Source organism: Lissotriton vulgaris, chromosome 10 (assembly GCF_964263255.1).
Source record: "Lissotriton vulgaris chromosome 10, aLisVul1.2, whole genome shotgun sequence".
NCBI lineage: Eukaryota > Metazoa > Chordata > Amphibia > Caudata > Salamandridae > Lissotriton > Lissotriton vulgaris.
Window position 1 is genome coordinate 229635427 of NC_141698.1, and position 25857 is coordinate 229661283.

Genomic DNA, 25857 nt, shown 5'->3' on the forward strand with positions numbered 1-25857 from the left:
CACTAACAGACCAGTGATCAAACCGTACAAACTAAATTCTTTGGAGATGACCTTTAGACTCCACTGTGTCTAGTCCTCCTGATCTGAACAATACAGACAACATTTACAAACGAACATTTTCAACCCTGTTTTGGTGGTTGCTGTAGCAGAACTTTTAATTTTATTTTGAATTAAAGATTTCGTAGGATTTGATTCATGCTGTCTTTTCGTGTCGTACTTATTACAATTGAATGCATTAAATCGTGAGTCTCACATTACACCAATAGTAAGTCTAGTTTTTTTTTATAAAAGGTCAACCTTCATTTGCATGAGAAGAAATAGTTTAAAAACTGAATTAGCTTTTTACATAGTTGTAATTCTGTGCTGGCAATAATTCCTCAGGCTCTATAGCCTCCTTGGCTCTAGTTTTTTCTTTTTTTAACTAAACGCTTATTCCTCACTCTACAGTTGCTTCACTTGTCAGTCCATATCCTACAGAAATTCCAAGTCCTTCGGCTGAAATGAGAGCCTGCTGGTGGGTTAGGGGGCTCCTGTGTTGCAAGGGCTGTAGGGGTTGCTTTGCACTCAGTAGCTCGTGAACATCCATCCATATGCTCTTGTTAACCTTCTTCAAGGTTCACTTTGTAGTCCTTTGACTATTTGCAAATGTCCATCGTCTTATACACGTTCATTTACACTTGAGCATTGTAATAAATTATATCATATTGTAATTTATTTGGCTTTCTCGTTAGCTTCGGAGGGCAGGGTTACAATCTGTCTTCTGTCCGCAGGAGCACTATTTATTTCCTCTCTTTAATCTTTCTGCCTCTGACGCTCTCGCTTTTCAGTGTTTCTCCCCACTTTCAGACTGCTTCTCTTTCTATCACGGATACACTCTGCAACTCTCCAAGTAAACGTATCCTTCACTCTTTTAATCTGTCTCCCCAGCTCTCTGGCTTCCTTTCTGTCAAACGTTTCCTGTTTAAATCTGCTAAATATTCTTCACACTGTGTCCTTTCCCCATGTTTAAGCCTTATTTCTATAATACGTTACCCCCCTTCTACGTTCTATCACCCTTTGCCTTTCGACTCCGTTCTTTTCTCCTTGATGTCCTTTGCTTCTCCATCTTTCTAACTTTCTCTCTACCTTCTTGTCCTCAGTTCCATTTAGTGACCAGCGTTGTGTCAGTGTCATATGGTATGCTTTTTCACTAAAGTGTCAGCATACGGTAGAGGTAGCAAGTTACCCAGAAGTGGATTCACCTTGGTTTTCATTTTTGTACGGTCATGTATGTTGGATGCACATGATGTTCGACGTATGTTCGTGGTGTTGCTGTATGCACAATTACTGTACCGGTTTTCATGTGTGGCTTGGTGACAGAGTGCATCAAACTTCCAAGCAAATTCCCCTTACATCTTTTGTCGTTTTCTTTAACTCCCTCACTCAGCGGCGCAACTAGAGTCAAATTTCGGGGCGGGGGGGGGGGGGGGGGGGGCGGGCGGTGGATGGGCTAAGAAAACATTTCGGGCGGGGGGGGGCTGAATCTTAGGCAATCGGCAAATTCGAGCCGCAGGGGTTCTTCGAAGGGGTGAAACAGCATCAAAGCCCCATTAACATGCACAAGGTCTTTTAAAGACCTGTGAAATGCTCGGTGCGGCTGTGAGCGGGCCCGGGAAGTGTCTCATCCCGGGCTGCCAATCCATCCCTTTGAGGCCAATGGGTGTTGCGCGCCTGCCCTCACTTCTCGTGGCTAAGGAGCATGAATCATTCTATTGTATCTTTGTATTTATTATGAGCAAGGAAGGTAAACGTCCCTATGTAAACTCCTGTCACACTGGCTTTTCTGGAAGTCTTTACCTATAACATAGTCTTTGACCCTCTCTGATATTACACCGTTGCAGAGCCCGACTTTTCTGGGACTCCCAAGAACTCATGATAAACTGGTGGCAAAATCTTACCAGTGAAAATGGTCCTTTAAAGAAAGGTTTGCTGGAGGGTCTTTCGGTCCCTTCCCAGCCGCACTTGTTGCAGAGTTAAAGCTGCCTTTATTCAATGTTGTTAAACTGCCTAAACAATCTGGTCTCTTCCGCGAAACATTGTTTAAAGAGCCTAACCTATGTTACAATCCTGTGAAGCGCACGTCACGCTTGTTGCGGGGTTTGTCCTTTTTGGGGCTGTCACTGCCTCACTGACAGCAGAGCAGACTGGCGTTCTATGTCAGTGGCCTGATATTTCTTACTGAGCCACCGGCCTCATCAGAGCTAAATGTTTTGCAGAAATACTTCAACTCTGTGGTTTTTCACCCAGAGATTTCATCTCCTGCAAGCAAAGTCCCAGGCTAAAATAGTTGCGAAAACATGATGGAGTCAGCACAGTAAATGGGATTCCGGAACATTGTTCCACCAAAGCTTGTAACTTCTGTTCTTTCCCTCCTACCAACATTACCGGGATCCTGGTAGTAGTACGCCCCGAAACAGGAAACAGTGGGTATTGATCAGGGCCACTCTTAATGAAGGCAGGCCTCTGGGGCTAGTCCTTGGACGCAGAGGCAGGGGTTGATGGTCATACCCCTCTCACTCTGGCTGCAGAGCCCGTTTTATGTGGACTAGGTCTCTGTCACAATGTAGATGGTAGAGCAATCCACCGCGGAGAGATACATAGCCAGGACTCCATCATTTTTTAACCCTCTCACACTGGCTGAAGTGCTTCGCCTGTGGGGTCCCAAGCATGTCAAAGTTGTTGCAGCGACTGGCCTGACTGGATTTTCTTTATTATGTTTATCGATCTGTTGATTTCTTATGCCGAAAGTTTCTCTAGTCTTAAAGTTCGCTTCGGCTAGGTGATTTAGTGCATTTAGTGCATTTTGTGTTCTTAACAGAGTTTCTAACTGTGGTGGAATTGTGTCGTGTGGTATGTATCCCAGGCAGTTCGTCTTTTTTACTCTGTACAGTAAGCAAAGCGAGTATCTCGTTGGTGTTTATTTCCAGCTTCCTCCTTCTAACCCGTTGTACTGATGCTTGTATTTGCATTCCTTTCATTTTAAAGCATTTCAGTCAGAAACGTTGTCAAAGTTTCTGAAAAGTGCTGAAGGGGGAACGGCACTCTTGATAACAACATAAACCTTTATTTTGGCTATGAGGCTCTGGGATAATATAACACACAAAACCTAAACAGTTCATTCATTTGTATAAGTCATTTTGGTGTTCTTCCGTAGCCTGCTTTTGGTTTGCTCAGAGATGGGGGTTGCCTTACAAGCAACGTGTCTTAGAAAGACATTGTTACTGAGTGGGTATACAGATTGGTTTGGTTGGCTTATTTCCCCCCTTTTCTTCCTTCACTCTAGTAGGGTTGTCATTGTAGGTATTACTACTTGTAGAACCCCGTGGGCTTTGTCGAAATTGAGGCAAGCGAGAGTTTCTACGTGTTTTTGCATTGTCTGATTTAGTGCAGACCAACAGACATTGCTTATATGGTTGGCAGACTATATTTAAACTTTTGTAAGAATATCCAAATTGAATTTCGCTATTCATTAGAATGCAAACTAATATTTAATACAGATTGTAGTACTATATAAAACATAGTGGGCTGAATGTAAAATTACATTATAGCCTTATAGCCCGCCGTAGAGGGCTATACCATCTATTAAAGGCCTTCTCCAGCGTTAAAGGCCCCGAGCCGAAGGCGAGGGCCTTTAACAAGGGAGAGGGACTTTAATAGCGGTATAGCACATCTACGAAGGGCTATAAGGCTATTAGAACATTCTGCCACTAGAGGACAGAATGTTCTAACAAAAAAAACAAAGCCTTTTGGGAGCGTGAGGGGATTGGAATCCCCTCAGGCTCCATGAACCCTTTGTTCACAGCCAGAGCTGTGAACAAAGAAACATTGGAATGTTGGAGCTCCAGGCTTATACCAGCCATTATAAGCCCAGAGCACTCCATTGTTTTCAATGGAGCTCCCAACATTCCAATGTTCTAATATAAGGTAATTGTCTTCTCATAATTCCTATAGATTTGCCAAGGTTCTTAAATGTGTCCGGTGGGATAGTAGGCAACTTTGCCGTAGACTGTGGGTCAGATGTTGGCTTATGGTCATGCCTAATGCAGTTTCTTAAATAGATCCATAAAAAACTTTTTGTGTTTTTCTACTACTACCTGTACCGTGCCTTTCAACTATTTTTATGTACTGGGTGGCAACGGGGCTCGACCCTTTAGATATAATCGGCAGTGGCAGCATCTTGTATGTGCAATTGGTAGAGTCTATAGTTGTGGCCAATGTGAAACGTGTTGTATTGCGTATATGGCTCTCAGAAGTCCTCCAAAATGTAGCTTCATAGTGCCCCTATATGCCTTGAGAATCGCTGGGGCTACTCGGGACTAATAGTGATGAAGTCGGGAGAAGCCCGTGGGACTCGGGTGCAGCGCTAAAAGCACACGCATGCACCAATGCAAAGTCAATGGTGCGTAAAAGTTACAAAGTTACTGTTTTAGGAGTCTTCCGACTGGACTAGAATGACCAAACTTTAGACTTAGACACTAGAGGTGTAAACCACTACAGGAGCACCGGCGTTCATGAGTTACCTCACCCACAGGAAGCGGGTGCATAGGTGCCAAAGTGTGTCGGGTTTCGTCGTGCAGTTCGATGGTGGCTGGAGATGAAGATGCTGCAGGTGGCCAGAAGAGAAGAGTCCGGTTGGATCCAAGGGTGGATCGAAGATGTAGAGTACCTGAAAGCAGAGGGGACAGAGTCTGGGTCACTCAGCAGTGACCAGGGTGGAACCAGGAAGGAACCAGGCAATGTCGGGCGCAATCAGGTGGTTGTCGTGAAGCTTGTCTCCGCTGCCACGTGGACTCTGGGGCACCGAGGATGTCCAGGAGTGGATCCCGAGCTGTCCCACAAAGGCTCTCGCTGTCGGCGGTGTCAGCTTCCGGATTGGAGTTAACAAGCCTTGGCAAGCGCAACCCACGCAGGATTCGAAGATCGCTTCTTACTCGGACCAGCAAGGTCAGAGAGGTTGCTCCTTTTCAGGGGAGCGAGGGCCAGTCTGGAGCAACCAGACTAGCAGTGTAAATTCAAAGGTTTGTTGGTACTGGGGCCGCTAGCCAATGGCCAAGCGACCGGACCAACGCGTCGAGCAGAAAAATGCAAAAGGGCCCCACGCAGCACTCTGTAAGTGTGGAGGGGAGAGCTTTGGTGCAAAAGCTGCTCGGGGCTAGGGCTTCTCAAACCCCAATGCACAGCATCGAGGGAGCCTCGGGAGCTGCACGGTCAGCATTTCGTGGTTTTCCCAAGATGGCCGGCCCCACGCTTCAGGTCGCCTCCACGGGTCTCAGATTCGCTGGGACTGTGGATCGGGCTGTTGGAAGGCAGGAAAGCTGGGTCTTGTCGATCTCTGTCGCTCCAGTTCCGGCGGGAACTGCAACAAAGCAAACAGTGAGGCGCTGGATGGTGCCTGTTTGCACAGGGTGGTCACTCCTTGACCACAAGGGAGATTCTTCAGTCTTCCATGTCGAGTGGGATGTCGAAGGGTCCAGAGTTTCGTTTCATAAGTTTCAGTCAAGATAATCTGATGTGCGTTGGCACTGCTCCCACCTTTATTCCAAATCTGTGGGCTGAATTACCTGAGTGAATTTCCTGGGTGGGACCCAGGAAGGGGGTGGTTACACCCCTTTCCCTTTGTCCAGTTTCGCGCCAGGACTGGGGCTGGAGTGCCCCAGAACCGGTTTGACTGGATTTTGCATGGGACACCTTGTGTGTCCCAGGCAGTCTCTAGTTTCTTTCAGCCCACCCTGCCCCAATCCACTATCTCCTGTCTGGGGAGGTGTAGCACCTCCCTGTGACAGGAAACCTTTTGTCCAGGCCTCCCCTGCCAAGTTTCGGTCAGCAGTAGGAGGTCAGACTTGTGTCTGTGGCAGCAGCATCCATTTTGAGATGCTGAGGCTCTGGTTAGGATTAACCGCGTTTTAGCAAAGTAACATGTCTTCTCCCTCTAGAAGGGGGAATGCTACCCCCGTCGCCAGGACTGGCGAGGGGGTAGTATTCCAAAGCGTATGACACCAAACACGACATGTTTTGATAAAGCCAAACCAAAGGTAGCAAGTAACCTCGAGGATTATAATGCACTTAAAAGTATATGTTATGGCAATATCCCGTAACAGCTAAGGGAGTTGGTCCCGACAGCTGCAGACAGGCTCAGCTCATGCTAGAGCACCATCTCACATAAAACCAAGCACTCTGCCTCCAGGATTGTGAAGGCCTGCCATAGGAGTGACTGATAGGTATATATGTGTCCAGATATAGGTTTAGATATAGGTATACTATATCTAAGCAAGGGGTGATTACACCACCTTGCCCCAGCTGAGTGGTCAGCCAGTTGTGTCGATTTAAGTACCAGCCAGGGGTGGAAAAAGATATGCTGCAGCCCCTGGTAGGCCTTGGATGCACCTATGCCCTGGGCACCTATAGTGCACTGTACAGGGGCTGATAAGGTGACCAGTACCAAATTGGTTATGTACCTATAGTACATGTATGTGAATTTAGAGAGAGAACAGAAGGCTGTGGGTCTGATTAGCAGGCCCACAGCCACATTAAGTCGAAAACCAGTGAAGCAAAAAGCAAAAATTGGGGTGACCATAGGATAGCAGACCCTACTCTCCTACACTTTCTCGAGGATATTCCATTTGATGGCTCACACCTTTTTGGCAAAAAACAGATTCTGCTCTTGAGCAATTTACGGGCAGAAGAGCAACGGTATGCACTCTGAGGCTCTTGACCCTGCCAAGCAGTTCCCTCATCAGTTTTGGAAATTTAGGGGCTACTCCACAAAGATGATGCATAGACGGTGCCAGTCGCCCCACCCCACTAAGGCAGACTCCCCAGTCCTTTGAAGGCTGTGGACGGCACCGGTCCTCCCAGTCTCCTCACCTGGGGGCAACTTGCCACTAGGCCGCTTTAGTTTGCCCTTAGGGCACACAACCATCTTGTGGAGTGGGGGGGATGATGATCCATCATGTCGTACAGATTGGTCATACAGGATGTTCATCAACTTTTAGAGGATCACCTCTCCAGTCTGCTGCTGGAGGTGTGAATGTTGTTCTTCAAGGGTGCCACCCAGAGGGTTTACAACGTAGAAAAAGAGGACAGTGCTATTACTCTCATTATTTCTTTGTGCTGATAAAGGAAGGAGGTCATTGGCCTATATTAGACCTTCGACCTCTGAATGCCTTTCTGTGGAAGGGCAAATTCAAAATGCTCATGTTGGCCCATATCTTGGTTGCACTGGACCTAGGACACTGCATGGTGTCCATGGGCCTAACGGGTGCATATTTCCAAATAGTGGTCCTGCAATCCCACAGTCATTACTTGCGGCTGAAGGATGGCAAGAAGCATTTCCAGTTTTCAGCGCTCCCCTTTGGATTCATCAGTGTGCGGTGGATGTTTACAAAGGTGATGGTTGTCGTCCGGGCCCACCTTCGGAGATTGGGGATACTAGTCTTCACTTACCTCAGGGATTGGCTGTTGAAGCCGGGCTCACCACAGTCTGTCGTCGGCCAACTCCAGGCGACGGTGAACCTTGAGACATTGTTGGGGTTAAAAATCAACGAAACAAAAGTTCACCTGCCTCCTATGCAATTATTGTCATTCATTGGGGCAATCAAGGCATGCCCTCGGTTGTAGCAAGTCTGGGACATATGGGGTATGATGCTGATGTTTTCGGTTCAGTCCTGGATCTCTGTGCATTTTCCTGGTTGACAATACCAGGTAAAGCTTGCTGGTTCTACTATGTAAATTGAAGTTCCAGTGGACCTAGTAAGACGAAAATCTGATTTCATTCACGTTTCAGAAGGGATGGCCTGTGTTCTGTAGTGGTGGTTTCTTGAGCACAGTTGACTAGGACTCTAGTCTCAAGCAGAAGCTGAGCTCCATATCATTTTGTTGGAGCGATGAACCCTCTGTTTGTTGTTGAAAGCTTGCCTACCGTCCATCAAGGGGAGGCTGGTGTAGTTACACATGGGCAACACTACTGCCATACGGTACTGCAGCAAGCAGGACAGAGTGGGGTCCTTGGTCCCGTGCCAGGCGGCTCTACGTCTTTAGAGATAGTTGGAGTGTCAGGGCATTTTCCTTCTTGCGAACTACATGGTGAGATCATTGAATGCCACAGCGGATGTGCTCTGTTGGTGGCATCTGGTGGATCACAACTGTTCTCTCGCAGGGGATTTCTCCAGGGGATATCTATTAATAGTCCTAAGCATTGAATAGTCCCATCCAGATGCGGGGACCCCAGGACACTTTAATATATCTTCTTAAGTGTAGACTTTTCCCTGCAAAGAAACGTGCAGATTATGCAGCCTACATGCCTAGGCTACAATGGCCGAATTCTTCATTATAAAGTTTAAAAAAAAAGGCCAGGACAACGTTTTTGTGTACAATTTAAAAATATTTATGCAAACAGCATAAATCTCCCTCACAAACCCTTTTTATAATAGAGATGAAGGAGAGCAGGACAGAGTAGCCTCATAGACTGTCATTATCTGGCAAAAAAAAAACTGCACCTTTAAGAACCTAGAGATCACTAGTATCCCATCATGCTCAGCAGGTGACAGTTGCTTCGGTTCTTTTTTCCCCACTCCTGCTGAAAGGATCCTGGAGCCCTGAGCTCAGCCTTTTTATGCTCTTTCTTTTTAAAAAAAAATGTTTTTTGTTTCAACGTCATTCAACGTTTTTCCATCTCTTCCTTGTAGTTTCTGCCTTTTCCTGACAGAAAATTGTACTCTTTTGTCAAATAACATACTCTTTTTAATTTGACCAAATGACCTGCCTGCGGGAGCAAGATTTTGCCTTCTAGGCAGCATCTCCCTGAAGATTTTCAGTGACAAGAGGTTTTCTAGCGTACTCTGAAGGAAAGGGAGAAGCAAACATCATCTGAAGGTAGGACTTCAGAGCAAGGACAGGACCAGTCCTCTACCAGAGGTCTGCCATTTACCGTTGATGAGCGAGTAGAGGGTCAGTCCTCTACCAGGGCACTACCATCTACCTCAAACAGATGTGGAAGGTCCAAACTGAGATCTTCTTCAGTCTACGTCGAGGGGATCGACGTCAACAATGCCAACGTCAAGAGCATAGAAGTCAAGAGCATCAACAAGATGCCCATCAACTTCATGGGCTTCGGCGTTATGGGTTTTTATATCAAGAGCTTCAACGACAAGAGCATAGATGTCAGGAGCGTCAACGTCATATCAACGTTGAGGCATTGTTACAGAAGCACAAGAGCATAGATGTCAGGAGCGTCAACGTCATATCAACGTTGAGGCATTGTTACAGAAGGTTAATGTCGAGGAGCATTTACCCATCTAGGCAATGACGAGAGCTGATGTCAAGGGCATCAAAAACTTTGTTCCTTAACCTTTGCCTCCTTTGCCTCTATCATCTGTTTTCTATGCACTCTCGTGCCAATACTGCCTGAAACTGCTTTCCCCTGACTTCAAAAAAATATCACCATTGTTTGCGCCATTGCATCTTACAGGCGTTTTCACCACCAAAGTTATGTGTCTCGATCAAAGCCAGATCATACACATGATCTAGGTGTCGATCACAATACGCTTCCTCCATTTTATTATGTGGCCTGCATTACAGATGTCGGTCCCATAGTCTTCGACTTCAGTAATATTCAAGGCACTTCTCCTTCCAGAAGGTTCTCAAAAGAGGTGCTGTGACGCTCAACATACCATGGTCAGCATTGTGACCACTATGTCCTTTAGTACTAGTCCTCTTAATCCAGCACAGGAATTGTGTGTAGTCAAAGAAAGTTCTTCCCAGAGGGGCGACACAGAAAAAGGAGCACCACAAGAGAGTTGCAGGAATAATCCAGCCACAGGCAGAATGCAGGAAAAAGAAAGAAATTTCATTCACAGTTCAATCAATGCATAGCAGGGCAAATACATGCTCAAGGAAACAAGATTGTTGCTTAATAGGAGTTTTTAGGGCAATGTAAAAGCACAGCCAATGAAGACCATCTTTCATCTTACCAATTGCTCACCTCAACTTAACAGGTTGCTCTTCTGTAAAATAAATATAGCGCTCTTTGTTTCTTCTGTTAATACATAACTTGAAAGCTATGAGCAACACCCACCCACTTACACCTGTTTATTTCCTACTTTGCTGTCCTGCTGCCTTTCATCAGGTGCGACAGATCGAAACAAGTTTTGTTTTTACGTTCTCGACTGGCTTTAATTGTGCCCATCATACCTCAAGCACGTGCTGTAGAGTTCATGCTCACTGCACGTATTCAAAAGGAATACATTGTGCGTATTAATGACATGGGTGTGTTCTAAAGGGGCTATCCAGGGAATGGAAAAACTGTTCTCTTTACCTAGTACTGGCACTGCATTTCCAGCAATCGCCAACTATGTTTGAATATGTGTGCCATGGGTCCGAGACCTATTGTGACATCATTCACAGGATGGCCATATAAAGTAACAAAAATGCTTATAACACTTTATTATAACTTTTCAACACACTGCACAGCAGGTACACTGTTCTACAACATAGCTTAAACACATTGGCAAAGCCAATAGGTCTGGCAAAACACTTATAATGTCCCAAAGGTGAGACCTCTTGGCTATGCTAATGCTTGTTAACTGAGTCAATGCCACACTGAGGGGCTTTTTGTGGAACAATCAGATCCCACATATTGCAATGTGTAAATGCTTTAAATCTACCTATGGTGGTGGCATCGTCACCCAGGATATTTTTTCATACTCCGACATATTCGTTCTTAATGAATGGTGGTTCAACAGGTTCGATGATCCGCACTGGAGCTAGTACGCGCTGCCAATTTGTGGATCTTAAAAACGACCGCATCCTAAGGTCAAAGCAGCCTCGAATAGAAAAGTTAAAATTGAATCTTTTGTCTCTGACTTCCATGCTTACAACGAAAGAGAATATGCTGCCCTAGTTCTTACCAGCTATGCCAGAAGAGGGCTTAAAAAAAACGTCATGGAACCGTTGTCACCATATCATAAAGTGACATTTTTCCACCTGATGATGGGCTTTTTTTCATCACTAGATTTTCTATCTCCATGGGCACGTCAACCTGACACTAAAACATGCCGCCTATGTAGCTTGCTCCAGGAATCTTTATCACACTTGCTCTGCATCTGCCCTGCTCTCCTTGAGGAACATAGAAGATCTTTCTGTTATCTGCTAAATAAAGAAGGATCACGGACATTCCCAGTGGCTGTCAATTATTTCCTGAACAATGCTCAGCCACAGGTGATTTCCAAACTTATAAAATTGGTGGATGCAACAGACAAATGATTATGGAAAAAAAGACATTGTTTCAAATGTCTCTGCGCCCTAGGGCGAGCTCTCAGAGTCATAGTTAAAAATTATGCAACCATGAAGTCTGCTGTAGATAACTCGCTTTACTCAGACCACAATCTCTTATCTTCTGCTCAGCTAACATAAAAGCATGTAGAGACAATAGAAACAATTGTTTCATTTATATGTTCTTACTGCTATAGATGTTCATTCTCCGTTTATAATAATGATGTGCTTAAATTATATGGCTGCATCAGGAAAGTGTATTGACATCACGTTAAGCTCACCTTAAAAGATGCTGTAATTTATCTATAAGAGTGAAAACTTCCTAATTTACACATCATCGAAAAGGTACATTTTAAATATTATGTTTTGTTTATCAAAAATGTGTTTTGAACCATCTCCTTTAAATGAATTATTCGAATCTGTATGATCGAGAAGCTGCTACTTGCCCATTACATTTTTTACCATAATACGGCTAAATTTATGTAATGATATCTTCTTTTTAATCTCTGTTTATGGCCCTTGGCACTTTAGTGGACTTGATTGTCTATATAAAGTATTTGAAATTTGAATTTGAAGGTTCGATGATCCGGCATTTGCTTGTTAACGATGGGCAATGCAGGGTACCAGATCTCCTACCCGTTGTATGATAGTTCATCCGCACTTTCTCTCCCCCAGACACAAGCGTTGTATTCAGCGTCTGGAACACCATGCCTAAGCTTTGGGGGTGGGCCAAAGGCATGACTCATGAAACATCTATCTGTACTGGGTGGCTGTTGGGACAGGTGACGGAGCTGCATGAATTCCGACAGTGGGATCTCATTGGGGTTTCAACACTAGGGTACCTGATGAAGGACGGGCCGACAATAAAGTCCTTTACTGACCTGCAGCCAGAGTTAGGAGTCACTGCAGGCACTTTTATTGATGCTTACAACTAAGACATTCCCTTATGCCTTCGAGACACTCCTGGCACAACCCTCTAGAAGCCAAAATCCTGCTCAAACCCCCAGGTGACCACATAATCTCCAAACTATACAGGTTCCTGGTGATTAATACCCATGGCTGTTTCCCACAACTGCACTAGGCATGGGAACATGACCTGGGTCCACTAACAGATGATGACTGGCAGGCGTGACATAGCACAATCTTGGATATCTACGAAGGTGCCGTCCCTTTAGGGGTAGTGTAAGGGCATGGATCATAGCATGGGCCTTGAATGCCCCATTCGCCAAGCTCGAGACTGCCAGCACATATAAGGGAAAGGTTAGAGGGAATGGAGGCGCTACATAGGAATTCACTTGGAATCAACAGTAGAGGGTGGGGAGGGATGGACTAGTAGGCAGGCAGACTCTGGGTCAACTGAAGTTGGCTTGAGGCGAACTTGAGGGGGGAGGTACATCTTCCCTGGACTGGGCTAACTTACGAGCCAGTCACAATTGTTCTTTATGCGGCAGAGCACCAATGAAGTTTATAACTTTCACAGACTACAGTTGCTTGTCAGTGATTTTGTACCTTTCATGATATAAATGGAAATAAAATGTCTTATGGAAATAAAATGTCTTATTGAAAAAAAAGTTGCAGAATCTCCCGGTAGATAGAATATCCAACAGAGATTTTGTTACAGAAGGTAGGGAACTACTTCTAAACAAACCTCCTGATATCTGGCTGTCCTTATCAACCGACCAGGGATGTCAGATTACCAATATAGTCCCCATTCCTGAAAGCTCCAAAAGAGCATTAAAACTTTGAACCAGGCATTCTTTGGAGCTGTAACCATATTCTGGAAATGCCCCCTTTCATAACTCATCCTTCTGACATTCATAAAACGATTAACACCACATCTTTTCCACATTTATGTATGTCCTTGTTTCATACTGGTTTCAGAGCTTTACTCTTTACAGTCAATTTTCTCTAGTTCTAAAATATACTGATGTCATGTGTACTGTTTTTGTTTATCAGTCCTTTATAAAGCACATTAAGAACTTATGGAGCACTACATACAATCTTTAAATGAATCAATTACAAAAATGCGTCCTTTTACACTTAATTTATGATCCTTAAACTACTTTGCTTTCTCTCGTGACATAAAGCTGTGCCCCTCTTAAGGCACAACCTTGTAGCTAACGTTACAAAGTGCTCTCCCTCCTACCATAGAGCACTGTCAACGCTAAAACCAAGTTGTGAGCCTCTTCATTCACAGCTCAGTTCCTCCTGAAATGTTTATGTATCCTTCCTGACACACACTTTATCATTTGTTAATACAGCTGTTTCTGTCCTGGCAGAGCCCTGTTCTGGGCATCCCAACAGATATTAATTTCCACCTAACACAAACCATTTCCCTCCATTTCACAAACTCCTGCTCATCCTGATATTTGTCAGTTCGCCTGCAGTTCCCTTCCCAACCCAAAGTCTCATCTTTACTGACACAGCCTTTCCCTGCATGACGCGCACACTTCTCCATTACACACATGTCCTTCCCATCAGCCACACTTTTCTCTCTCCTTGTATAGAACATTGTTGCTCATGCTACATAATGGTGTTTTTGTAGTCCATAGTCCTCTCTCCCCAGAATGATAGCCCTGTCACTCCTAATGCACACCTTTTTCTCTTCTAATACAGCCCTGTCTCTTCTAACATATACCATACAGCTTTGTCAATACTGACGCACAACCTTCCCGCTTCTCACAGTCATCTCTAATCCTTACACTGTTTGGTTTCCAGTTTCCTATCTTGTGTTTCATATACCATTTGTGTTTTTCTTGCCCACAGGTCTTTGTTGAACTCAATGAATTGATGATGGACAAGAACCAGGAAATGCAATGGAAAGAGACTGCTCGATGGATCAAGTTTGAGGAGGATGTTGAAGAGGAGACAGACCGTTGGGGAAAGCCTCACGTGGCTTCACTTAGCTTCAGGAGCCTGCTTGAGCTGCGGAAAACCCTGTCTCATGGTAAAGACTCTTGGTCACCATTTTGAGGGTCTTTAGCCCTCAGAAATTTTAGGAATCCTTTGCCCATTACACTGTTTGGAGGTATCTTGCATGGAGACTGTGCCTGCTATGTGCCCGTCTCATCGCACGGAAGAGAACATACAGACATTTTGGTCTCACTTTTTTCTGCTATGGAACATCTGCAAGCAACATTTTCATATGGATATTTTACTTTCCTCGCAGGCGCGGTTCTCCTTGATCTTGACCAAAAGACATTGCCCGGGATCGCCCACCAGGTGGTTGAGCAGATGATTATTTCTGATCAAATCAAAGCCGAGGACCGCGCCAACGTACTGAGGGCATTACTTCTGAAGCACAGGTAAGAGCCTAGTGATCATAAAAATGCTTGAAATTGTTGAAGCAGCTGATATTCCACAATAGTTACCTTCTTAAGGATTTTACTCATGGAAAACAGGTAAGAACACCTGATGCCATCCATAGAGTCTCCATGCTCACTGCACCATTCCTGAAATCGAAGAAAAACCACTGAGTTTGTCCTAGGTTCCCAATCCCGAAGCCATTGCTTCTGAAGGTATCACTTGAGTCCCCTAAGAGCCAACACCTTGACTGCTCGTCTCGTCAGACATATGCCTAAAAATATTTATTACATATCATATACACACTCTTCAAATGCAGATTAGAACATCCAAGATCAATCAATCAATCAATCATAGCATTTGTACAGCGTACTACTCACCCGGAGGGTCTCAAGGCGCTTTGGGAGGGGGGGGTCCGCTACTGCTCGAACAGCCAGGTCTTGAGCTGCTTCCTGAAGGCGAGGTGGTCTTAGGTCAGGCGGAGGTGGGTCGGGAGGGAGTTCCAGGTCTTGGCGGCCAGGTAGGAGAAGGACCTTCCTCCTGATGTGGCTCTTCGGATGCGGGGGACGGCGGTGAGGGCGTGGCTGGTCGATCGGAGCTGGCGTGTGGGAGCGTAGAAGTTGAGGCGGCTGTTGAGGTATCTCGGGCCTTGGTTGTGTAGGGCTTTGTGTGCGTGGGTGAGGAGCCGGAAGGTGATTCTCTTGTTGACTGGGAGCCAGTGCAGGTCTCTCAGGTGTCCGGAGATGTGGCTGTGTCAGGGGGTGTCGAGGATGAGTGTCGCTGAGGCGTTCTGGATTCGCTGGAGTCTCTTCTGGAGCTTGGCGGTGGTTCCGGCATAGAGGGCGTTGCCGTAGTCCAGTCGGCTGGTGACGAGGGCCTGGGTGACCGTCTTCCTGGTCTCGGTGGGGATCCACCGGAAGATCTTACGTAGCATGCGCAGGATATTGAAGCAGGACGAGGAGACGGCGTTGACTTGTCTGGTCATGGAGAGGGAGGAGTCCAGGATGAAGCCCAGGTTGCGTGCGTGGTCTGTCGGTTTGGGTGCGGTGCCCAGGGCGGGGGGCCACCAGGAGTCGTCCCAGGCGGAGGGCGAGGAGCCCAGGATGAGGACTTCCGTCTTGTCTGAGTTCAGTTTCAGGCGGCTGGTCATCATCCACTCGGCTACGTCTTTCATCCCTTCGTGTAGGTTGGCTCTGGCGGTGGCGGGGTCGTTGGTGAGGGAGAGGATCAGCTGGGTGTCGTCTGCCACTGTAGAGTGAACTTCCTCTGACATACAGGTTCTGACACCTACGTCCACCCTTGAATCACTGTGCTGGGAGAACTGCTATTAAAACACAAATAGGGGGTGCTAGCCAACCACTCCGGGTTTCTAAATGGGCGGAGGACATGGATTGGTGTATGTTTAGGGAGAAGTCTGTGTATGTGGCCAGGGGTTGTCCAGAAAAATTGGGTAAGGTCTGGTTGGACATGGAATAGCCATCAATGTGAGTTCTGCACGCCTCCGGAGCGAGGAATGGAAGCGGAAGCACAGGAATCCCAATGATCCCAAGAATCATATATTGTACCCATTCATTCTGTACATGAGATGTTTGATTTGTCAAATGTGAAAACTATTACCTCACCTGATATTTTTTCTTTTTCCCTTTTTGTTATTTTGTTAAATAAAAAGATGTTTTAAAAAATAAAAAAACACAAATAGGAATATGTGAGATTCCCTCTGCAGTGAAATAATGGAATAATGAATCAGTTAGAAGTGCTTTTTAGAAGAACCTTGTATGAAAAGGAAGATGCACCAAAAATAGAGTCAATGTCCTCCAAACTTATCCAAACAGTATCCTTTTATTGTTCCTGGAAGTAAAACATGGGTATCAGCCAACGCGTTTCGTTCCACTGAGGGAACTTCATCAGGGCTGAAAACATATATATAAGATATAACGTAAGTCTCCACAAAGCACAATAAACTTACGCATATAAACATACAAATAATACACGCATAATACAATGACATAAACAAATGGCTCAAACTAGGAAATTACACAAAGCATCCATGGAAAACCATGTAGCACATAAATACGTACAATTTAAAAATATTACATTAGAGAAGAGTGTATGATAAAAACAAACCTAAGTAAAAGAGACAACATAGCTCTCAATAGTTAAATTGATAATTTCATGTAACTGTACGCATCAGTGGCCGAACTCATTCCTATCCAGATGAATAAAAGGTGGGAGAAAACCCATTGAAAAGAGTAAGGCAGAGACAGAAAATACAGAGTAAAAATAGAGTAAATCAAGTGTGATAAAGAAGTCCAAATATCCAACCAAGCAAAACACCATATGTACAGTGATTAGATAGCCATCTAAATCCCAGAAAGTTAGCTCCAAACCATAATTCTCATCTCATATGACAATACGAGGTACAATATATCCACGCTCAAAGTCAATTTGTATCCAAATAGAAGTAATTGAAAGCATCCAAGATTCCTAATGGGGAAAATCGCACAATCTCAGCCACAATTCGCGGTTCGTCATGTGTCAGACCACATTGGTTTAGCAGAAATGTTAGTCTCTAAGATTGAAGTTAGAACATTGGTAAGGTCCTGCCTTTACCGTATCAACTCTAAATCAGCATTCTCACCTCATATATCAGGGCGAGGTATAGTGTGTCCGCGCTCTCAGTTAAGGTGTATCCAAAGTAGAAATAGGTAAAAATGTTCAGAGATTCTAGTGGGAAAGATTAAACGGAATTGGCTATCGTTAGCAGTATGTCATATATCAGACAACATAAACTAAACTGAAATACCAACGTTCCAAAACTACACGCTAAATTGCGAGAGGGATCTTACCTGACAGGTAGGTATCAAAGATATCTAAATTCAATCAGTGTCGTTCACAGCAATTATGCCCCAAAAGGCAAGTGGCAAATTATAAGCCAGTATCCTAAACGAATGGAAAATAGGACCCATTTATAAGTGTAACCAAATCTATATAGCACATCTGCTATCAAACTTCCAATGCTAAGATTCCAAAAGTCTGCAGTGTGGTCAATACCCCACGATAATAAGCTATGCCAGAAGTGATCTGGCAGTTGCAATAAGCATGAAATTAAACTGCTCATCACCAGGTATATAGACTATGAAGGTGCTAAATCTTTACCCAAACACCCTAGTGTAAAAAGTGTGAGGCCTGATGTTGCAGCATGCCAAAACGAAAATAAGGAACAAAATGTGTAATGTTATCGATCACCCAGCAATGATGACGCTGCAACCTGGTAGTGTTTAACCGTCTTTATTTAAACACGTCTACCCTTGAAGAGCGCCGCGCCTCAACTGCCAATTAACGGTCCTGCGCGCCAAGCACTTACGCAGCCTGCGTAGCCTTGCGCGGGCGCGGCACGTGGCCCACGTGACGTGCATACACTAGAGCGCGCTACTACATATCTCCCCTTTTTTCCCAAAATGGAGACAGTTTCTCATTGTCCACAGTTCAGTTCATAGTCTCTGTATTTAGCTGGTTTAACCACCACCCTGCCACTACGGGTCAGTCTTACCGGGGTGTTGAGGCTTTCACATTCGTTACTTCCTTCTGACTCCTGCACGGCCGCGCCTGCTCCTCCTTCTCTCCGACTTCCTCGGGCCATCCACTCCTGCTCGTGCTCCCTTGTCTCTAGTTCTTGATCGTCTCCTTCATTCTCCTCGAGCGCTCCTTCCGGAGCCTCCTGCTCTCCCAACTCCTTTTCTTCCTCATCCAAATCCATGGTCCTCTGATTCCAGTTCAAGATTTTGTTACACCTCGCCATGCGGTCTTGCGACCAGACGTTGCCATCACTCAGTAGGGCCGCCCTGCCCCGTACTTCTTTCACCTGCATGGGCTTGCTGTATTTGCTCTCTCCTTTCCTCTGCGCATTGGCCAACCTCACTCGCACCCACTCTCCTTCCTCTAGTCCAGTGTCCCGCACATTCCTTCTGCGGTCATAATGTTTGGTGTAGGTTGCTTGGGCTTTCTCAAGGTTGGCTCGCACTACAGCGGGCGACCATTCACTGGTGCCTGTTTTCTCCTTCCACACTTGATTGTCCTGCGTGAAAGGTTCTCTGCCTCTGAGTATTTGGAACGGGCTGTATCCTGTGCTGGTAGGCGTTCTCCTGTAAGCCCAGATCATATGCCAAATTTCTGCTTCCCAGTCCTTGTCATCGGCTATGGCAGCTTGGATTGACCCCATTATCACCCTGTTGAACCGTTCCACTAAGCCGTTTCCGGCTGGGTGATATATGGCTGTGTGCTTGGCTCCTATGCCATTCCTTTTCATTAATCTGTTCCACTTCTCTGATTTAAACTGGGGCCCGTTGTCGCTAAGCACAGTCTTGGGGATGCCTTCCCTCACGAACGTGTCTGCTAGGAACTTGATAATTGCGTCTGTGTCCATGGTCTCTCTTATCATTATCTCCGGCCATTTCGAGTATCTGTCCACCATGACACACACGTACTTTTGCACTCCTTGTATGTCCAGAACAGGGCCCAGGATATCTGCACTCAGTTCTTCCCAAGGGTTCTTTGGTAGATCAAACTTGCCCAGCTCAGGTCGGAGAAGTTTTAGGGTCTTATCCGCTCCTTGACACCTGGTGCAGTTCCTGATGTGTCTTTCTGCCTTCAAGTCCATTCCCGGCCACCAGTAGTCTTGCCTGGCTCTCAGCCTCAATTTGCAGATCCCAAGGTGTCCCTCATGGAGTGCGTCTAGTAGCCGGTCAATGAGGTTGACGGGTGGTATTACTCTCTCACCCCTGTGTACGAACACCCCCTTGTCGCCTATCGATAGTTCTTCTCTGACTTCATAGTAGGGTCTGAGTTCCCTTACCAGCGCTTTCTTCTCGGGCCACCCTTGCGTCACAAGCTTCTTCACCTCCTTTAACACTGCATCCTCATTATATGCCTGTTCCCATTCTGTGAGGCTGATGGAAGCCTCCTGGTCCTCTGTGAGTGCCACCCACTCCTCTGTTCCTGCCATGTTCTCACCACTGTATTCCATCACAGCAGCTCTGCTTAGGTAGTCCGCCACACAATTCCTGTTCCCTGGTACATGCTCCACGTCATACCGGAACTCTAGTAGCTTCAACGACATCTTCGATATTCTTGGTGTGGCTTCGGCGTGCCCAATTGACGTCAGCACCTTTAGCAGGGGTTTGTGGTCCGTTCTCAATAGGAACCGTGTGCCCCACAGAAATTGTCTGAACCTCGCAGTGGCCCACACCACTGCCAGCATCTCCTTCTCAATTACACTGTACCTTTTCTCTGTGTCCGACAGCGTGCGCGAGGCAAAGCTTATTGTTTCCATCTGTCCTTGCCCTCTGTCTTGCATCAGGACTGCTCCCAGGCCTTTGTCGCTGGCATCCGTGGTCATGACCGTTCTGCCTGGGGGTCATACCCCTGAAGGGGAATGGCTTCTGTGATCGCTTTCTTGACATCATCGAACTCACTCTGTGTCTCTGCTGACCATCGGAACTCAGTGTTTTCCTTCGTAAGTTGCCTCATATGGTGGGTCCTGGAGGCGAAATGTTGCACGAATTTCCCATAGTACTCGGTCATGCAGAGAAATGATCTTACTTCTTCTTTGCTGATTGGAGGGGGTGCCTCGCGGATCGCCTTGACGTTTTCAGCCTTGGGGGTCACTCCCTCCACGCCTATTTCATGTCCCAGGTATGTTACTGACGACATTCCAATGCAGCACTTGGACCATTCCGCAGTGAGACCTTTCCCTTCCAAAATCCGTAGCACCTTCCCCAGCTTTGCGTCATGATCCAGTTTGTCTCGGCCCATTATCAGGATGTCGTCCTGAAAGTACTGGACGCCCGTGCTATTTTGGAAAAGCTGGTGCATCAATTTTTGGAAAACTGCTGCTGCAGACGCCAGCCCGAATGGCATGCGGAGAAACTGGTAACACCCAAACGGGGTAATAAACGACGTGAGGTGGCGGCAATTTGGTGGTAGGCGGAGGTCAAGTCGATGGTGGAGTACCATTTGATGCCCCGGGTGTTGGCCAGCATCTCCTCTATTCTTGGCAGGGGAAATCTTTCTACTACAATGTTCTTGTTTAGCTCCCTGAGGTCCACGCACAGCCGGACCTTCCCGTTAGGCTTCTTAACCACCACCAGTGGCGCCAGCTATTCCGCACATGTGATGGGCTGAATGATCCCTTTCTTCTCCAGCTCTTGGAGCTCCTCTTGCACCGCCTCTCGCACTGCGATGGGGATGTTTCTGGCTCGGTGGGCCACAGGTACTGCCTTGTCCTTCAGGATGATCCTATGTGCAAATTTCTCGAGTTTCCCCACCGTGCCTCCGAATACCTTGGGGAATGTCTTCCTCCATCTGTCTTGGTCAGGCCACGACTCGTGTTCAGTTAGTAAGATCTGCTCCACGCCCCCAGGATCCAACTTGATGCCCAGGTCACCCTGGTCCAGCCACCCCAGCACGGATGGTCCTTTTTCCGATATGTAGAGCTTGCAGCAGGCCGATCGGCCCCGGAACTCAAACTTCAGTGGTCGGAATCCCGCCATTGGTATGCGGTCCCCGTTGTATGTGACTGGGCGGATATCTAACCTCTCCAGTTCCGTGCCTAGTCGTGGTGCGAACTTCTCCTCCCACACGGCCCTCTGGACGATGGTATATGGCGAACCGGTGTCGGCTATTACGCTTATCCTGATTCCTCCTATGGTCATTTCCAACACCGGCTTCATGGATCTTTTCCCAACCACATTCATGACTTGTCCATCAGCTCCCAGTACCTGGTCGTATATGCCCAGCACCGTGGCTACTTCCTCCTCCGGTGTGTCTTCCTGCGTGTCGCTGTCCTGGCTGATGAGTCTCACCGTGTTCTTGGAGGCTTTCTTTCTGCACACCTTCTCGAAGTGTCCGATTATTCCACAGTACATGCATTTGGCCCTGAACGCCGGACATTTCTTATCATGCGCCTCGTGCGTCCAGTTTCCGCACCTGTAGCATGGTTTCTGGTTGGTGCCCGCGTGCCTTCCTGGAGGTCCGCCATTACTGCTCCACTTGGCGCCACTCTTTTCTGTTGTCTTTTTTGTCGAGTGGTCCTTACGGGTCTCGTCCTCATCTATCTTGTTCACCATGGCGCTGGACGCCGTCTCTTTCTTTGTTGCATCCGCACACCTCCTCGCCAGTTCTGCTCTTTTGACGATGACCATCACATCCTTCAGGGTGGTTTCTCCGCTGGCCCACAACTTGTCTTGCACGGAGGTGCACGTGGTGTGCATTATCACTTGGTCCTTTATGAACTCCTCCTCCCAGTTGTCGTACTTGCACGCGGCCGCCAGCCGTTTTAGTGCCGCCACGTACTCCTCTACCGTCTCTCCTGGGCGCTGCTTCCTTTGTTGAAAATTGAACCTGTCCACGGACACACACACCGCCGGTCTAAAGTGTTCGTTCAGGTCCTCGATTGCGTGAGCGTACACATCATCGTCCGTGCTGTTCCTTTGCTTCGGCACCAGGCTTTTATACACTCTCAACCCTTCCGGGCCTAGGTTCAACAGCAAGATGTGTTTTTTTCTTGATGGTTTAAATGTTTCTTCGCTCTCATCCTCCAGCACGCCAATGAAGTTATCGATGTACTCTCTCCAATCCTCCCACTTCATCAACGCCTCTCCTGGCCTGAGCAGGAATTGCACCGGCGCTGTCGCATATCCTGTTTGAATGCTCATCCTTTCGCTCTTGATCTTGGGCTGGTGGCTCGTTTGGCCCTTGGGGCTTCCTGGCGCACTATCTCGTTCTGCTTTGTATGCGTGGTTCTGGGGACCACCTGTGTCAGCCCCTTCGTTCTTTATCAAGGTATCCAGCTCGTACGTTGACCAGTGGACGCTACCTCGTGGCTCGCTGCTCAGCGTGTCTTCCTCGACTTCCCGCCGTTCCGGCCTCTGGAGGAGCTTATGGTTGTTCGGCCCTGCCGCGCTCTTCAGGGTGCTTGCTAGGTTGTCGTCGGTTCACTGCAGGGTAGGGATAGTCATCCCACCCTCGTCGCCATTGTAATGTTATCGATCACCCAGCAATGATGACGCTGCAACCTGGTAGTGTTTAACCGTCTTTTTTTAAACACGTCTACCCTTGAAGAGCGCCCGCCTCAACTGCCAATTAACGGTCCTGCGCGCCAAGCACTTACGCAGCCTGCGTAGCCTTGCGCGGGCGCGGCACGTCACGTGGCCCACGTGACGTGCATACACTAGAGCGCGCTACTACAAAATGGATTTACTATGCCATAGTAGTCGGTAAAAGACTATAGCGTTTCTCGCAGCAATTTTAAATAGCGAGTGCCCAACCACAAGTAATCATCAGTGTGCCAAGACGAAAATAAGGAACACATCGGATTCACTATGCCATAGTAGTCTGTGAGAGACTATCTTGTTTATTTGTAGCAATTTTTAAAAAGTGAATGCCCAACCACATGTTATCATAAAGAGAAAAAAAATCAAACAAAATCTCAGTAAAAGTCCGTATGACCGAAAGAACATGCTACCTTAAACCAACCCAAATTTGAACTCCAAAGTGCAGGTGTTTCATAGTCTCACCTTGATACGATATGTCCACCCCCCCCCCCCCCCCCCGAGGCACACTCACTTTCCCGAAATACGTATTGAGCGCCATGGCCGACCATTATTTGACGAAGTGTACGCAATGCCTATGACAATGACGTCATGGCATCCTGGACCCAAAACGTTGCGCGTACCGATGGAAATATGGCTAAAATGGGCCCCATATTAGCACTGGCCATATATGCAATGTACAAGTCTAAGCTTGTCCTGCACAGTAGACCCAAACATAATCGGCCTAAATTAAATGAAAAGCAGTAAAAAGCCTGGAGTTTCAGACAATGTGGCCCAAGTTGAAATTTCAACCGTAAAATCGAAGAGGGAACAAAATCAATGCCCGCAATTAAAAAGTGCAAATACCATCGGTGCAAAGTCGATATTCAAAAGGTTAACAGGTAACCAGAGCATCAGGAATTTGTCATTAAAACCACCGCAAGCTATTGGTGAGTTTTAAGAACACCGGTCGCCATCTTAAAGTATCCAAAAAGTGAATAACATAACAATTATGCAGAAACAGGACCGATAGTAAGGAGAAAGTCACTTGTGACGACTATAATTTTCATGTGCATGTGTCACCAAGATTAATTCAAGGTTGAAAGGATGTTACTGTCTTAGAATAAATAAATCACAGTCTCATGGCAAAAACAGGGGTTAAAGTTAGGTATTAGAAGGCTGAAGTCGGAAAAGTAATTGACAGGTCCAAATAGGATATAGATAAAATGAAATTAAAACCATATACCTATTACAATTTGCAACAGAGATGTTAAACAACAAAAACATACGGGAATTGGCAGTTATTGCGAAAGAAACACATAGATTTTCATAGGAATGGGTGTGTCGCTCCCCTTGTGCTGCATCATCAGAAAGTGGACATCCTATTGGTTTGCATCAACATAACTGATTCATCACTATAGCATATAAATACAAAAAGTAATGCATCTCTCCATCAGTGTTATGACCCAACAGAGTGGACCTAAGGCAACAGATTCATTTGGACTCGATCTATCTAAGTAAACATTCCCTATTACCTCCTCGTCTGTTCACAGGCATATGATCAATTGCATGAAACCAAAAAGTCAGGTCATCAGGATGTTCATTGTAATAGTGGTTTGTAATGGGATATCTTCCATCTCTATTTTTTAAAGCCCTACAGTGGTCCTGTTTCCTCGTTTTGAGGCAGTGAATCATGGTGCCAACATACACAATATCACATATAATAATAATAAGGCATTTATTAAACGCACAGCTACCCCAACGGGGTGTCCCGGTGCTACAGCAAACAGATAGCGGAGCAGAGCAAGAGCTCTAACTAGTCCTGGCGGCTGAATAGCCAGGTCTTGAGAGATTTACGAAACTCAAGTTCTGACCGGATCAGACGTAGGTAAAGAGGAAGTTTGTTCCAACATTGAGTGGCACCCACCTCAAATGACTTGCCCCCTGCTCTAGTTTTTTTTAATCTAGGAGTGACAAGCAGAGGTTTAGTATTGGAGCTCAGGGATCTGGAATGACAATAAGAATGAAGTCTCCTCCTAAGGTAAGCTGGTCCTGCCCGAAAGGCCAATGTCAGGTCTTTAAACTCGGTCCGTTTGGCAATGGGGAGCCAGTACAGTTGTCGTAAGAAGGGAGATATATGTTGCCTAAGCGGGACACCGCAGACTAAGCGGGCCGCGGCATTTTGAACTGTCATGAATTCTACGAAGCAGGCCCAAAGAAAGGCCCAGATATAATCCATTCGCATAGTCCAGATGCAAAGTAACCAACGCATGAACCACAGTTTTTCGAGTTACGCTAGGCAAATAGTTAATGAATTTTTTAATAGTTTTAATTTTGCCAAAGCAGGCGGCCGAGACCGTTTGGACCTGAGCGGCAAGGGACAAACGGTTGTCCCATCTGACGCCCAGATTCTTAACCGAATCCTTCGGAAGAGGGGCCATGCACAATTCCTCAGGCCACCACAAATTAGAGGCGAGAGGAGATGGTTGATTAAAAAATAAGATCTCGGTGTTATCAGCATTGAGTTTCAAGAAATTGCGGTACATCCAGGCCGCAATATTCCTGAGACATACTTTGAGGGGATCAAAGGTGGCAGCAGATACATCATTGAAGGTGAACAATAGCTGAGTGTCATCAGCGTATGATGTCATTTTGAGCCCGGTTTTCAAGATCATTTCGGCCTGCGGCGTTAAGTATATATTAAAAAGAAGCGGGCTCAAGGCTGAGCCCTGCGGTACACTCCATTTAATAGGTTTAACTGGAGACATATAGGGGTGGGTCCGGACCTGTTGTTTGCGGTCAGAGAGGAAAGAAGTTAGCCAAGTCAATACTGTGCCCTGAACTCCTACAGACTTTAGGCGGTTCAGGAGGATAGGATGGGAGACGGTGTCAAATGCTGCAGACAAGTCTAACAGCACTAACATCGCTTTGGAACCTCCATCTATTGCCCAGCGCATCAAGTCCGCCATTTCAATTAGGGCTGACTCCGTACTATACCCAGAGCGAAACCCAGATTGAGAGTCATGGAGAAGGCCCCTAGATTCAATAAAACTGGCCAATTGCTGATGGATTAGCTTTTCTAAAACCTTTGCCGGGCCAGGTAATAGAGAAATAGGTCTATAGTTACAGGGGGCTTCTGGATCTGCATTGGCTTTTTTTA

At 46.3% G+C, this 25857-nt stretch overlaps 1 protein-coding gene across 4 annotated transcripts in view; it reads left to right on the forward strand.

The window, feature by feature from the left end:
- The window catches only part of SLC4A2 (solute carrier family 4 member 2), a 1480655-nt gene that overhangs the window by 860896 nt on the left and 593902 nt on the right, over nucleotides 1-25857 (forward strand). For all 4 annotated transcript variants that reach the window (XM_086940913.1, XM_086940912.1, XM_086940914.1 and 1 more), the window contains 2 exons: nucleotides 14074-14254; nucleotides 14477-14612. In XM_086940913.1, the coding sequence (XP_086797039.1) occupies nucleotides 14074-14254; nucleotides 14477-14612 (317 nt within the window). The remainder of the gene's footprint in view (nucleotides 1-14073; nucleotides 14255-14476; nucleotides 14613-25857) is intronic.